Here is a 13,055-nt window from a genome sequence, read left to right as displayed (position 1 = left end):
TTACGTTCATAACTGATGAACATCTACACATGTTATTTTAATCATGTACATACAGATTAAATCTGCGTATGCACCAACAGAAAAAAGGTATGTGTAAGCGAAGACGCATCGTTCCGTGTAAATAAATTCATAAGTAAATAGTCAACGAGACTGATTTAAAATGGAACACCCTGTACACATACATACTATTCGCATAAAAATACTTGTGTGACCACAGTCCCAGATTGCAAAGTATGTTAGATTTTCTTGTTTCGTTTTCAATTTAGTCGATAACAAGACTCCTAATATTCTAGAGGCTAGAAGATTTCAACTTACGATTAGAAATTTTGTTTTAACACAGAGATATATCTACTAATGAAGGACGGGTTTTTTTCTATTAAAACGAAAACAAATATCGGTACAAATATGAAAAAACGCTGGACAGCTCGTAACACACAGATAAACTATAAAAGGAACAAAAAGTAAAAAGTTCTCTAAAAATTTTTATACTCCGAGGTCTTCGAAAATTGACGATTAATGTTAGTAATCTCTACTGGTTGGTGATGTCATCTTCCCGCCAAGATTTTGAGAATTGGATGGAGACTTCGAACCTGTGAATCAAATAATGTATGAATAACACGTCTATAAAAATGGGGTGCGAAAGCAGAGCCGTGATTTTGTGGATTCAGACTGAACATGAGGTTTCCACCACTTACAGCTTTTTACTAATCTGTTTCGTGGGTTATTTGTACAAGGATGATCACCCATGAGATGCTCTCTCCATTTATTTTGATTCACGAGAATCGAGCAGAGTGGACAACGGTCGTAACCCTCGATAGGTTCTGTAATGTGTACATAGAGTTAAGTTATTGTGTTTCGCTTGGTCATTTTTGTCACAAATGCATCCAATTCATAGTCTAATAATCATTTTTAGAAACCAGTGGCGGCTCTAGCTAATGTTACCGCACGTTATGTGAACCGCACAGTTTCGTACAATGTTTTTTGTATCTTTTTATTTTATTAAATGTTATCGATAATATCAAGTGGAAATAGTGGAAATAGTGCATATACGCGAGCCGCCACCGTTAGAAACCATTCGTTTCCTTAATTCTGCTCAGCTAGACGCGTTTTTGATCATTACGATTTACGGTACGTACTTGTACACTTATTACTTTTCCTATGCTCGTCAAAAGAGTTCTCGTGAATTGCTAGCTTGCACGTTTCGCATTTCACATAATTGCTTCGCATATCACATTCGTCTGAAACGGACAATACAAATGTCGAATGAGAAGGAACCACAACAGTTCGCTTGAACAATTTAAAGTTTCAACCAACGATCGAAGTACTTACTCAACAAGTGAAGATTCAAGTACGAAATTTCTACCACTTGCTTACACGATTCGCATTTCGTCAGCATGGGACAGCTTCGCCAATAATGAATATTCAGCCCTTCCTCCGAATATCCTTGTCCCTTTGAAAGGCAAAATATGCATATCCTATGAGGGAGGAAACGTGTACAGAAAATTATATGAAATCATTAAAAATTTGTCCGTTGTGGTGATACGTAATTACAAGCCACTCACTTGTCTCCCTTGTGATCTGTACTATTTTCGGACGGAGATGTTATACTCGTTGAGCTTCCGGTACTGACGACAGGACTCGTTCTCGAGGGAGATTTCGTCAAGTTCGCTACATTGTTCTCCGTCGTCTTCGTTCGCGTCGGTGTCGTTGTTTTCTGGCACGCTTCCGCCTCCTTTTTCCTCTGTTAACAACGCATAATTCATTAAATTCCCGAATTAATTCAATTCCTACGGTTCTAGTTTTAAGGAGAGCAGTTTATTGCGAACTATTGAGCAATTTATTGCGAATTATTGAATGCTATCGATTTACGCAAGGGAATCGGTTTCCTCAACCGGTCGCAAGAGTCGCCCCCCTCAAAGATCTACCTGGAGATCGATCAGATCGAACTCGTGAAACAGTTGACGGTACAGCAAGTTTCTTCTTGTGATGTCATCGTCCGGAGGCAATTGTTTGCGGACCAGTCTAGGATTGACCTTGTACACCAGCACCAGAATCCTCTCCGAAACTTTCCTGACCGCTTCCGCCGGGTGGTGCAAACCCGAGGAGCCCAGCTCCGACAACGTTCGACACGTCAGTCCGCTGCAACAATTACAATATCTTATCAGAGTAATTGCGTTTTACGGCTGGGGGCTTAATGAGGTGAATGGACCTCTGAGAATGACTCTCGCAAGGACGTCCTCTCGAAAATCATTCGCAGAGGCTGCGTAATGACAATGAGGTAGGGGATGATCTACAGAACTACATTATGTCCATTTTAAGTCGACTTGCTGGAACATCTCAACGAATGGCATAGAATAACAAATGGTTTGATATTTTCCAGAGTCAAGTTAAAACAGACAAGTTGTATAATTTGTTTTTTGAAAGAGAAGACATAAGATCCTGGGTCAGTCATAGTAACTGTCTCTCTCACTCTAGCTTGGTAACGTGTGAATATGAAGCGTGAGGTGAACAGCTATTGCGACCGCCAGCGAATCACAGGTCTCTTCATTTAAAAAACAGACCGTAGTAGTTGATGTAAAATCCGTCAGCAGAGATTATGTTCTTCAGGGTCACCTTTGTTTGTCGGTAGATATTCCGTGGTTAAGAATCAGTTGCTCCACCATCTCCAGCCTGCTGAGAGCCAGCCGTTGATGCGTACTACTGCTGACTGGCCTCGTTAAATGCACCGGTATCAGGTGCAATTCCCTGACGCACTTGCAGTCTGCCATGCTCAGAATCGTGTGCACAGCCATGTTGTGAATCCTCGGAGTTGTGTCGCCTGATTTCGTTAACAATTCCGGAAGGAGACGTTCAACGCTTCTTGCGATTTCGTTCGACGATACTCTGAAAGAGGTCGATGAATCAGCGATGCGCTTACGATCGCGGAGTCTTAAAGAGCATGATCTCACCTGTCTGTCGCAAACTCCGAAAAGAAAATTCTAATTAATTGCGCCGCTAGACTGTACACGCTGTAGACCTTGTCCCTAAGAGCTCTGTGCAGCAGCAAAATTGTTGCTCTGGCTGTTTTATTCGCAGAATGCTTCGACACTTCCGAATCGAAAGTCTTCAGCTCCTCCTTCAGCTGCATCAAACCTTCTTCCTTGTCCGTGAACTGTTTCGAGTAGAATTTCTCCACCTAAACGACAAACCTGTTGGTTATTAGTGTCGAGGAATCGATGGAAGAACTGTTTTGAAACTTGCATCACCATTTCCATTCCGAAGACGGCTATCGGCAAAGCAGCCTGCTTCTTTTCTCTGTCGTTCAGTTTCGAGATCACCTTTGTCTCCGTGTTGTCCATGTGACATTCTCTCGTGAACTCGTTCGTGTGCGAGCTGAAACACTCGTCGGTTAATCGATTTAGCAAATGAGTGGCTCAAGTGTTGTAAGAATCGAAGATGCGTTACTGTCTCAAAGCAGGAATCGTTCTCTCTTCGTAAGCCTCGTAACTGGATCGAAGCGCCGGTCCTGCCGACTTTGTTTTCCGTCTGAGGGATCCCTTGTTGCAATTGTTCTGTCTCTCGACGACTCCATTCGTTGGGCTATCGGTGACTTCTGTCAAATTAGAAAAAGTATTAAACTTACGAAATTTCGAATTTTCACTGTGAGAAACGTATGAGAATTAATCTGCGAATACAGAGGGAATTAGTAATCTGTAGAAGTGGTACCAGGGCTGTTCGGTTTTTGATGCAGAGGCGAAACAGGTGGTTGATGAGCGGGACCAGTTGGTGATATAGCTCCATCGCGATTGGGTGGTATTACTAATCTCGGCGGAGACGTAATGTCCTCGGGGGCTGTTGCAGTATTTGTAGTATCCACCGAAACAGGCTCTTTACCCTCTATCGAAGATTGGTTGTTTTTCTCCAGGGGCTGTTTACAACGAGAAACATACAAGTGGACATATAATAAACATACAACTTCGAAAGTGGATGTTTCTAGCAACTGTACAGGGCGTATAAAAAGTAATGGTCGTCCATCCTAGTATCCAATGTTATACATACGAATACTAATTCTACATTATAAAATTTCTTTGACAAATGTCCACCGATCCAGAGGTGTAGATTCACCGCTAGGACGGTTGACCATTACTTTTTATACAGATTGTACAATTGACGACTTATTTATTAATTATTCTTAAATCTATTTTTGAAGATTTAGGAATGATTCTATCCGAGTATAAATATACTTACGCCGTGAACTTCTAGTAGATCTTGCACTTCCAAGCTTTGGTAGACTTGCTGTCTATATTGTTGCGCTTGTGCTTTCTTCGCTTTGGCCTTATCGTAATCCTCTAACGCGATCGCATACTTTTTCTCCAATTCGTACTTCCCAAGGCGTTCTCCGGCTTTTCTCAGATTTTCCATGGCTACCTTCAGCTTCGAAGCGTACTCGAATCTTTCCTCTAAAAATTAAAATTATCAATGAATAATTCTCTGGTGTACGAGTTGGATGAATGGAATTAACGAAAAAAGGAAAAATAGAAATGGTAAAAGCGAAAGTTATGCAAAATTGGCATTTTCTGCAGCAGTTGTAAGTAACAGGAGTCGAATAGAAATTATTTTTCATTCGGAGTTTTAAGAAAATTTTTTGATTTCGGGGGGAGGGGGTTATTTCGGCAAAATGCGTTCTGAGTTAGTTATAGTCTTGTTTCGCTATTCTAGTCGCATAAAGTTGACCTCCCACTTCCTTATAAAGTGTCTGCAATTTCATTTGATCATGCTGAGAGCAGTCTCTCATTGAACAGATTGCACCATCCCGCATATTTACTCAAGTGTGCGTCAAGTCAACACGAGCTCTAATTTCTATCAATAATTTACAGAATAAAAACGTATTACTTGTTGAAAATACCAACAGTGGTCGTCACACGTGAGCGACGCTAACTAAAACGCGTTTCGAAGACGTACCTTCGACCGCCTGCAACTTCTTCGCCTCCATTTGCCGGATGATTTTCGCCACCTCGCGATCGACATACATTTCGAAGGCTAGATCGTCGTAGGGAGACGTGTAATGAGGATTGTACGGCGCGTCCCCTTGACCCGTTAGCTCCTGACCGTAAGGTTCGCCGAGGATATTGATAGCGATAAGACCGACCTGGAATTTCCGCGGATAAGTAAGCCGTTTCTCTTCTAGTTCCTTCGAAGCTAGAAATTCATTCTATACCTGCTGATAAACATTGTGCGCGTTGCTGTGCGGCTTGTGCAGTCTCAGTTTCAAGGAGACAGCTTCCGTTTCCGGAAGCGCGACGCTCTTAAGTTCCCTGCTTTTGTACATGGTTGAAGCGTTGTCGGACAACGTAATGTAACCCAAATAACTGAACTCCGTCGTAACTGACGCATTCTCCTCCACCGATGTCCATATTTCCAGCTTTTCCGCTGCAATCATTTTACCGACAATTAAACCTCCCCTTTCGCGTCTCCCTTAACACGTTGACTGCTATGTCCTCCAGATTTGCATGGCAAGATTATTTTTTCAAACTTAAACATTAATTTCTACGGTGATAGGTAGAGTGTGCTTGCTTGAATTGTGTCCTCCAAAGTTTAATCAAATTCTCGCTATGAGACGAAAAATAATTACTCAATTAGACAAAAGAATAAGGGCATCCATGTATGACGACAGTCACAGTGTTAATCCGTGCTTTGCGAGGGAAATAATAAAAGGTAAATTGTTGTACGCTGTTCAACGCAGAGCGGAATAGGAAGAAAGGACGAATCAGGGAGAGAAAATGAAAATTGCCTTGGGAAATCGGAGTGAGGGAGTTAATTCGATTTTCATTCGTAACTCAATCACTTTTCTGGGGACATCAAGAGTGCTGAAATCTTGTGATTCTGCGGAACAAAATTTCATATAATACATAGGATACCGAAATTGTATTTCAGTTCTTTATTTATTACTGTATTCGATATATCTCTCTGTCGGTAAATTTTTCAATTATCTTGAAAACGAAATTTCATTCGACGTTTGTTAATTTATTAACGTCTTTTTATCGCGTTGATAAATGTTTCACGAGAACGAAATTATATTCTACATCGATTTATTCTACTTTTATTCTACATTCGATTCCATATAGAATAACGTCCCGTTATTCGTGCCTCTTGTGTTCACACAGAAGCTGTTCAAGCGCACGTGTGCACGTGAAATTTTTTTAAAGGCTATCATGTGTGAAATATCATGCCACGTAAAATTTATTTTAAGAGTCACGAAAATCGTAACCAATACTAACACTTTAAATTCTAGAATGATCAGATTATCAGGAGTGACAATGTTATCGTAAAATACATCAGTTCTTGGGTCCTTTGCCAAGAACATAACAGAGGAAGCAGGGAATGATAATGACGATAGCTTCTAAGATTAGGATTTAATTCTCCTGAAAACGGGACTTGAAATGAAAAATGTTCGGTCTTTCTTATTTTCTTTCCTTCGAATCATCACATAATTTTCACTACATGTACAATTTGTTTTACAAGTATTAAAAATCGAAATAAATAGTAACATAAGGGTAGTTTTAAGGGTAAAACATTTTTTAAGAATGACGACTCACGGATAAGGTATTGGTGGGCTAACACTTGTATCCTAGTCAACTTCGTCGGCCCATGCAGGCGCAGAATGAGTTCTTGAGGATACGCACATCTTCTTGAACTCTGCCAGCCCCTTACCGTCGGTCCATGAACGTTCAGCTCCAACGAGGAGTGTCTGTCCTCTTCGCCTATGATTATTCGAAAATTACAGTGTGACAAATGTAAATCACTTTCGAAATTACATAGCGGTTCACGGGGTAATTCGTTACGGGCTTCGAGAATTAGAATTTCGAGCGGTACTCCGATCTAAAAGAGCCCGCATCACGCTATCCGGCAGGATTACATCGTTCTCCTTGACGGGCAAAAATGGAGATGCCGATGTGATCGATAATGTTTTAAATTATACTATATGCGGCGAGAACGGTCAGCACGGAACGCAGTCACATCAGGCAGACGGCGGTTCGCTGCACGCTTCGCGATCATAACAATTGAAGACGCAAGTGACGCGTTGCTTCCGCGGCTATTTTTACTTTCGAAATGTCAAACCCGGTGATTTAATCGGTTCCAAGTACGAATCGCTCGCGATCCCGTTCAGCGGCGGAAGGCGATTCCGTGATCTGCACGGAAACGTGGAGAAGCACGTGTCGTTTCGTCGCTGTTAATCCGTGCACGGTTCTCTAACGAAAATGAAAAATACAACTATTTTCGAAATCGAATATTTCTCGTACACGGGGGGGAAAAAAATCAATGCTCCCGTGCCGGGAACGTTGGCTACGCGGCTTTAGGCGACTGGACGTCGTTCGAACGATTATCATCCACGCTTTCTTTGTTCCACCGAGAAGCACCCTTCGGCCGACGTGTTTAGCCCGGCGAGAGGAACATTTTTCGCGCACGATTATCGTCGAGGTTATCGCCGGTCGAACGGATATCACAATCACAATCTGATGTCCCCTTACTGGTGGCGTACACGACGTGGAATCCGATTTTTCTCGGCATGTTAGGGTGGTGGTTTTCTGGCGACGAGAACGGCGAGGTCCGGCGAACAGTCGGATAGATATATGTATATATGAAGAAAAGAAATAAAGTTACGACAGGAGAAAAGGGGGAGGGAAAACGAGGAAAACGTCAAAATCTAAAAGGCACAGCCATCTGAAAGCTCGATAAGGGAGAGCTTGCAAGATTCACCCCGGCGCGCAGGCAACGCCACTTGCACGTCTGGCCGCGGCGAAGCTTGCGACAGAACTGGCCGACTGCTCCCCGTTTTCGCGAGCGGAAACTCTGATCTCGCGAGACCCCAAGCATTTTCGATTGTCATCAGTGCCACCCCTCTCTCGTGTTTTCAACTCCTTTTGGAATCCGAACGAATCGAACGATCAACGCGAACGTCACATTTACCACCCTCCCCCTTCTCCCTTTCTAACTTTTTACAATAGGACCGGTCAAAATGATGAAACATCACCCGCAATTTTTAATGCCCTACTCAAATTTCGTATAACTGTTTCATTCGCTTGCCCGTGATTAAACTCCGTGGGTTATTCGGGATTTCATTCTGTTTTTATTTTATTATGCATCGTTATCAAAAAATTGGAATTAATCGGTGCAGGGATTTCCGCTGGATCTTGACTTTTCGTACGTGGCACATTGTGGCACCGTCTTGCATTCTACTCAAGCCGAAATATAGACTGTAATTTCGTAATGGATCAATAAACGGAGGCTGCGTGACGTCAGAGGGTGCGGCGAGGGTGGAACTGCTCGCGAGAATCGTTATATGTATTTCGCGTCGTCCATTCACGACCACGTGCGCACGGGCACGTGCTCCTTCATTTTTAAGTCGAGTGGCTCAATTTATATCAATTTGTGCGCTCAATGGGACCGTGAGCGTACTTTTCTACGTGATTAAATCGCCATAGAACGTAACAATCACATACGTTTATTTTATAAAAGCATCCATTGGTATACAATTGCTTACTCCATACGTGTTCTAATCTATATATTTTGTTTGCAATATAGGGAATGTTCTCCAGAAATGGTGAGTTCCGGTCCAGATTATGTGGTAGCGAAAAGATATAGAAGACCTTTCGCAAATTGGAAGATTTCTGATCCACCCAGCTTCGATTCACCATAAACACGATCCACGAATGAAATTGGTACTTCTCCTATGGTATAATTGTATTGCCTAGCCCTGACTATCATTTCCATCTGGAATACGTATCCCTTGGATACGCAGGATTGGATTAATTTCTCTAATACTTCTTTCTTGTATAACCTGTGATCGCAAGAATAAGAATTAAGAGTACTATGCTGTACAGATTATGCATAGTAGTAGTGTAAGATCGTGTACCTAAAGCTTCCCGTGAGGTCACTGACACCCGGTCTCAGGAGGATTTGCGTCAAGAAGTTTGCCCCTCTACTTATTAACTTCCTTTTGAAGTCCCAGCCATAAACACCTCCGCCATGAGCGTACCTAGTGCCGCTAACCACGTCCAGATCAAGATACCTCTGTTGCTCTATCATTTTAGGAATGAACTTGGGCTGAAGAAGATAAAAAGTACATGTAAATTTCAATTACATGTGTAAACTAGACACGGGCAGCGAGCACTCCTAAGTACAATGGACATCTAAGGAAAAATAACTAAAATATATTCGATAGAAGGATCCGCACCCACGCCTAGCACGGATTATTCGTTTACAAAGGAAAATATGTACATGATGGGACAGATCGGCATCCATGATGATAATGAAATTTCCTGTAGCATGTTTAATCCCATGCATATAAGCTGTTCCCAGTCCAAGCTTTTTCTCCCTCGGTCTCAGTACTATTTTATCTTCACCGTATACATTTTGCAGCTGTTTAGCCATGTCCAACGTTCCATCAGGAGAACCATCGTCGATTACGATTATCTCATAATCAAGTTCGCTAGAATGTTGCATATGTTCGCTAGACTGATTAATATTTCATACTTGAGATATTTTCAATCCTTTATTCTCATCCGGCAGGAGTTACTTTATCCGTAATTGAGGTTATGTTGGTATAGTAGTTACCTCTCGTCCATGTATTTGATGATAAGCCAAACGATTATAGGTAAATTTTCAATCTCGTTGTACGTCGGTAGTAAAATCGAGTATTTGTCATTTTTCGCTAATTCCTTTATCTCTTTTTTCGTCTGTTCTTTTTCTATCATCTTGACAGCTTTCGGCGCACGGATGGCTTCTTCCTTATCAAGTGTCGCACTGTCGAATCCACGCGGATCCGGAGAATGCGTCAGTAAAACAGTGTACTTCCGGTGACGTGTCTAGTTGGCGGGTCGAGACGCCATCATAAAATAGAGGATTTTTAAAAGAATATTAACCCTTTCCTAACGAGGATTTTTCCGAAATATTAAAAAACTGATGATAAATCGTATACGAAATTCGAACCTCTATAACTTGTAACTTCCTTAATCAATTTCTCAATAGCAATTTACAGTCTCGAACGTTAATCGAGTGGGAAGTTATTTCAGATACATCTTATTTTGACGCTATTTTTGACAGAAAATGAACATTTGACATAGCACAGTTATTGATAAACTCATTGAGAAGTTTTTCAGTAGGTAAAGAGTTAAGGGTTCGGTATTAAAAATTTGTACATAAATGCCTATTTTGAAACTATACATAGAGGTAATAGTAGGTGCCTACCTAAAGGGTAATCATTTAAAAAGATTCGCGTCTAATATGGGATCCGTTTTTGAAAGAAATCATAACTCCCGATTGAGAACACTTTTATTGAAAATTACTATGTGCTTTAAAGATACATTCTTTTGAAAGAGTGAAAATGGAATTGAAATGAATTAAAAAAGCCGAAGAGTTTATTGAATGTTGATTTGAAGCTAAATTCGCATATACACCTTATTTGGTACAAAGCAAAGTAATGATAATAATAATTCGATTAGTAACGTAGCAAGGTACTCGAACTCGTAACGAAAGAACGATCGACAAATGCAACTATTCGGGTGAGCGTAGGCGCTGAAGCGTTTATTTATCGTCTGCTCGAAAACATATAGCGTTCAACGTGCGTTTGCACGTGACCGCGTTCACGAGTGTAAACTAACTTGGTAAACGTACCTTTAACGGTATGAAATTTTCAGGTTTTTGTCCAGCTAATTTATGATTCTGGCCCACGGTGGCGGCGCAAAGGGTTGCTCGAGACGCGAGGTGTTAAAACGGTGGAAATGAAAAACCGGGCCGGGTATTTCCAATTTCAATTTCAAATACGACTTGTCGGGACCAATTGCAATTACGGGATACGGTGCGAAAGCGCACGCGAGACGACTATGAGGAGGACGAGGACGACGACGACGACGGTAGCGGCAACGGTCGCGTGCGAGAAAGGTCGACCAACCGGCGTCCCCACTACCGGGCGTCGCGACGCAAGAGCGTACCACGACGACGACCCCCCACCGCCGACCTCGAGATCCCGTGTGGAGCAGCCGCTGTCCCGAAGCAAAACGACGCTCCTCGCTGCACTCTTCGGCCGTCCACGGACCTAGAGTGTTCGTTCTGTTCTCTGAGCGGTGTGTGTACTGGTCAGCGTGTATTCTTTGCGATCTAATCGACGTGTTGTCGGTACGTAGACCGGTGGAAACGTCACCGTTCACACGTGTGAGTCACGCTCGAAAGGTGGTTCGAGCACCGCGGTTTCCGCATACGATTCTACCGGGGAAACCGATTCAAACAAATCCCGAAAAAGAAAAGAGAAATTAGAGAAATCAACCGGTCTCCGCGAGATTCGCGAAATCTCCCGTGTGGGTGTGTACGGTGTGGTACTACATGTGCTCCTGTGAATACCGAGTGTGATCATCGCGGGTGATCGTTTCTCTCGGAAGCCCCGGCTTCCCTTGAATTGGATCGCAACAGCCCGTTCAACCAGAAAACGTCGATCTTTGAACCGGGTAGTTACGTAGAGTTACATAGAGCCCTTTTAGAACATCGGTTGAAATCGTTCGATGCCGTTCTCTCCTCGAGACGATTTATCGGCTGCAGCTGGAGGAGATTCGTCTCCGATCGGCTCTCTTTTTCTCTACGGTTCGGGACGATGGGTGGTGACCTTCTGTGGGAGACGGGAGCAGATGCGGCATGTCCTAGATTCGTCGATGGCACGTCGGTGTGCTCCGATGGCAGAAGTATCGGTGAATTAATTAAGGGAGCCTCGCGTGCCGTATAATCTTTCGATTTGCACCCGGTGGCAGAGGTGTTTGGCCCGACCGGCGCAGGGCCCGTGGTATTTCTGGTCCAGGTAGCCGGCCGATGCGGTATTTTATAGGGTCGGAGGCGGGTTTTCCGGATTTAGCGAAGGCTGCACGAGGAGCAGGGAATCGGGCAGGCAGGCAGGCGGACTGGCTCGGGCAAATACCTACCAGCAAGCATGGCGTACGCTGCATGAGGGGTAGATTGGTCCGCTCCGCACCCTGCGATCAATAAACCCACCGAGAGGGAGCAGCTCCGTGACGAGCAGCACTACTCCGTGCTTTCTCTTCTCTTCTCTGCTCTGCTCTTCTCTTCTCTTCTCTTCTCTTCTCTTCTTTCTCTCCTCTCTCTCTCTCTCCTTTTCTCCTCTCAGCCTGTTCCTCCACTCTCTTCTATCCGGTTCGTTGTCTTCTTCCTACCCTGGCACCGGTGTGCCATCAGTGATTCAGCACGTGCACGATGTTTCCCCGGTGGTTTTGAAAAACTGCCGGCAACGTGTTCCAGGGATTATCACGAACCGACGGACGCCAAAAGGCTTTTCGACCTGTCTTTCATTTCTCACGCGCTTCCTCTTCTCCTAGCATCTTATTTCGTTCTTCTTCTTTTTTTTTTCGTTTTCGTCTGCTCTCCGCTTTTAGGGGGTCGTCTGAGCCCTTGCATCCTCTCAGTCACTTTGCGCAGATTGCTGCACGGTTTTTGTTCCGGTTGCTCTCCCGCGAGCAGGGATGGGTGAAATACTGTTTCCCAATTGTGTATATGCTGGTCCGATTCGGATCGTTGCGAGGAACTTTGGAATTATTTGGGTTTTATACAAATTAAAATCTTGATTATTCGAGACGACGTCACAGAGTGCGGAGACCAATTTCGAATAACTTTGTGACGTTCTTAGAACTCTATTTTACCAGAACTGTTTTGTCATTGTAAATATTAGGTAATCTCATAAGTAGTATGAATTTCCTCGTAATTTCAATATTTGTGAAACAGAACATTCGACCGTGGTAGGTTCAGCGTTAAATTTTGCCCATCCCAGTCACGCATTTTTCTTTCTCATTCATTCGGATTTTCTCTCGTGCAAGACGCGAGGTAGATTTCGCTTATATGCTGGCAGTAGAGCGTATTGGTCGTATGAAATTGTAGAAACACAGGGAACTGTTAAGTACGACCGATGACGATGCGTCGGCTTCTGTTGTAAAGCTTGCGCAGGGCTCGCGCTGTGTCACGCATGCCGATTTTTCACGCAAGCTCGAAAATGTTCGAGGTGACGATCGCGGTATCGAGCC

At 43.3% G+C, this 13,055-nt stretch overlaps 3 protein-coding genes across 23 annotated transcripts in view; 1 reads left to right on the top strand and 2 right to left on the bottom strand.

Moving 5' to 3' along the window:
- Positions 1-345: 345 nt before the first annotated feature.
- LOC143360668 (centrosomal protein of 104 kDa) lies at positions 346-7,781 on the bottom strand. Of its 2 annotated transcripts, none has more exons than XM_076799726.1 (16): positions 7,509-7,781; positions 6,576-6,740; positions 5,198-5,409; positions 4,942-5,128; positions 4,228-4,439; positions 3,706-3,907; positions 3,445-3,592; positions 3,246-3,372; positions 2,949-3,175; positions 2,614-2,883; positions 1,926-2,157; positions 1,563-1,741; positions 1,330-1,475; positions 1,137-1,238; positions 696-821; positions 346-590 (listed from the first exon to the last, which is right to left on the bottom strand). In XM_076799726.1, exons 1-16 carry the CDS (start codon positions 7,546-7,548, stop codon positions 520-522), a joined length of 2,646 nt encoding a protein of 881 aa, XP_076655841.1. In that variant the 5' UTR covers positions 7,549-7,781; the 3' UTR covers positions 346-519. The 2 variants fall into 2 exon arrangements, with proteins under 2 accessions (XP_076655841.1, XP_076655842.1); XM_076799727.1 differs by having other exon boundaries at positions 1,926-2,139.
- A 681-nt stretch (positions 7,782-8,462) lies between these two features.
- Positions 8,463-9,809, bottom strand: Dpm1 (Dolichyl-phosphate mannosyltransferase subunit 1). Of its 2 annotated transcripts, none has more exons than XM_076799653.1 (4): positions 9,595-9,809; positions 9,259-9,469; positions 8,894-9,084; positions 8,463-8,818 (listed from the first exon to the last, which is right to left on the bottom strand). In XM_076799653.1, the coding sequence occupies exons 1-4, from the start codon at positions 9,732-9,734 to the stop codon at positions 8,599-8,601; spliced, it is 762 nt and encodes a 253-aa protein (XP_076655768.1). In that variant the 5' UTR covers positions 9,735-9,809; the 3' UTR covers positions 8,463-8,598. The 2 variants fall into 2 exon arrangements, with proteins under 2 accessions (XP_076655768.1, XP_076655769.1); XM_076799654.1 differs by having other exon boundaries at positions 9,259-9,495; positions 9,595-9,722.
- A 932-nt stretch (positions 9,810-10,741) lies between these two features.
- Dscam1 (Down syndrome cell adhesion molecule 1) overlaps positions 10,742-13,055 on the top strand; it is an 81,218-nt gene continuing 78,904 nt past the window's right edge. For 14 of the 19 annotated variants that reach the window (XM_076799401.1, XM_076799391.1, XM_076799393.1 and 11 more), the window contains exon 1: positions 10,745-11,154. The gene's annotated coding sequence lies outside the window, so the exon portion shown is untranslated. Of the gene's footprint in view, positions 11,155-13,055 lie in introns of all 19 variants that reach the window. The other 5 variants (XM_076799400.1, XM_076799408.1, XM_076799407.1 and 2 more) reach the window with 2 other exon arrangements.

Source organism: Halictus rubicundus, chromosome 13 (genome assembly GCF_050948215.1).
Source record: "Halictus rubicundus isolate RS-2024b chromosome 13, iyHalRubi1_principal, whole genome shotgun sequence".
Classification (NCBI taxonomy): Eukaryota; Metazoa; Arthropoda; class Insecta; order Hymenoptera; family Halictidae; genus Halictus; species Halictus rubicundus.
This window is presented reverse-complemented; position numbering and strand designations above follow the sequence as displayed.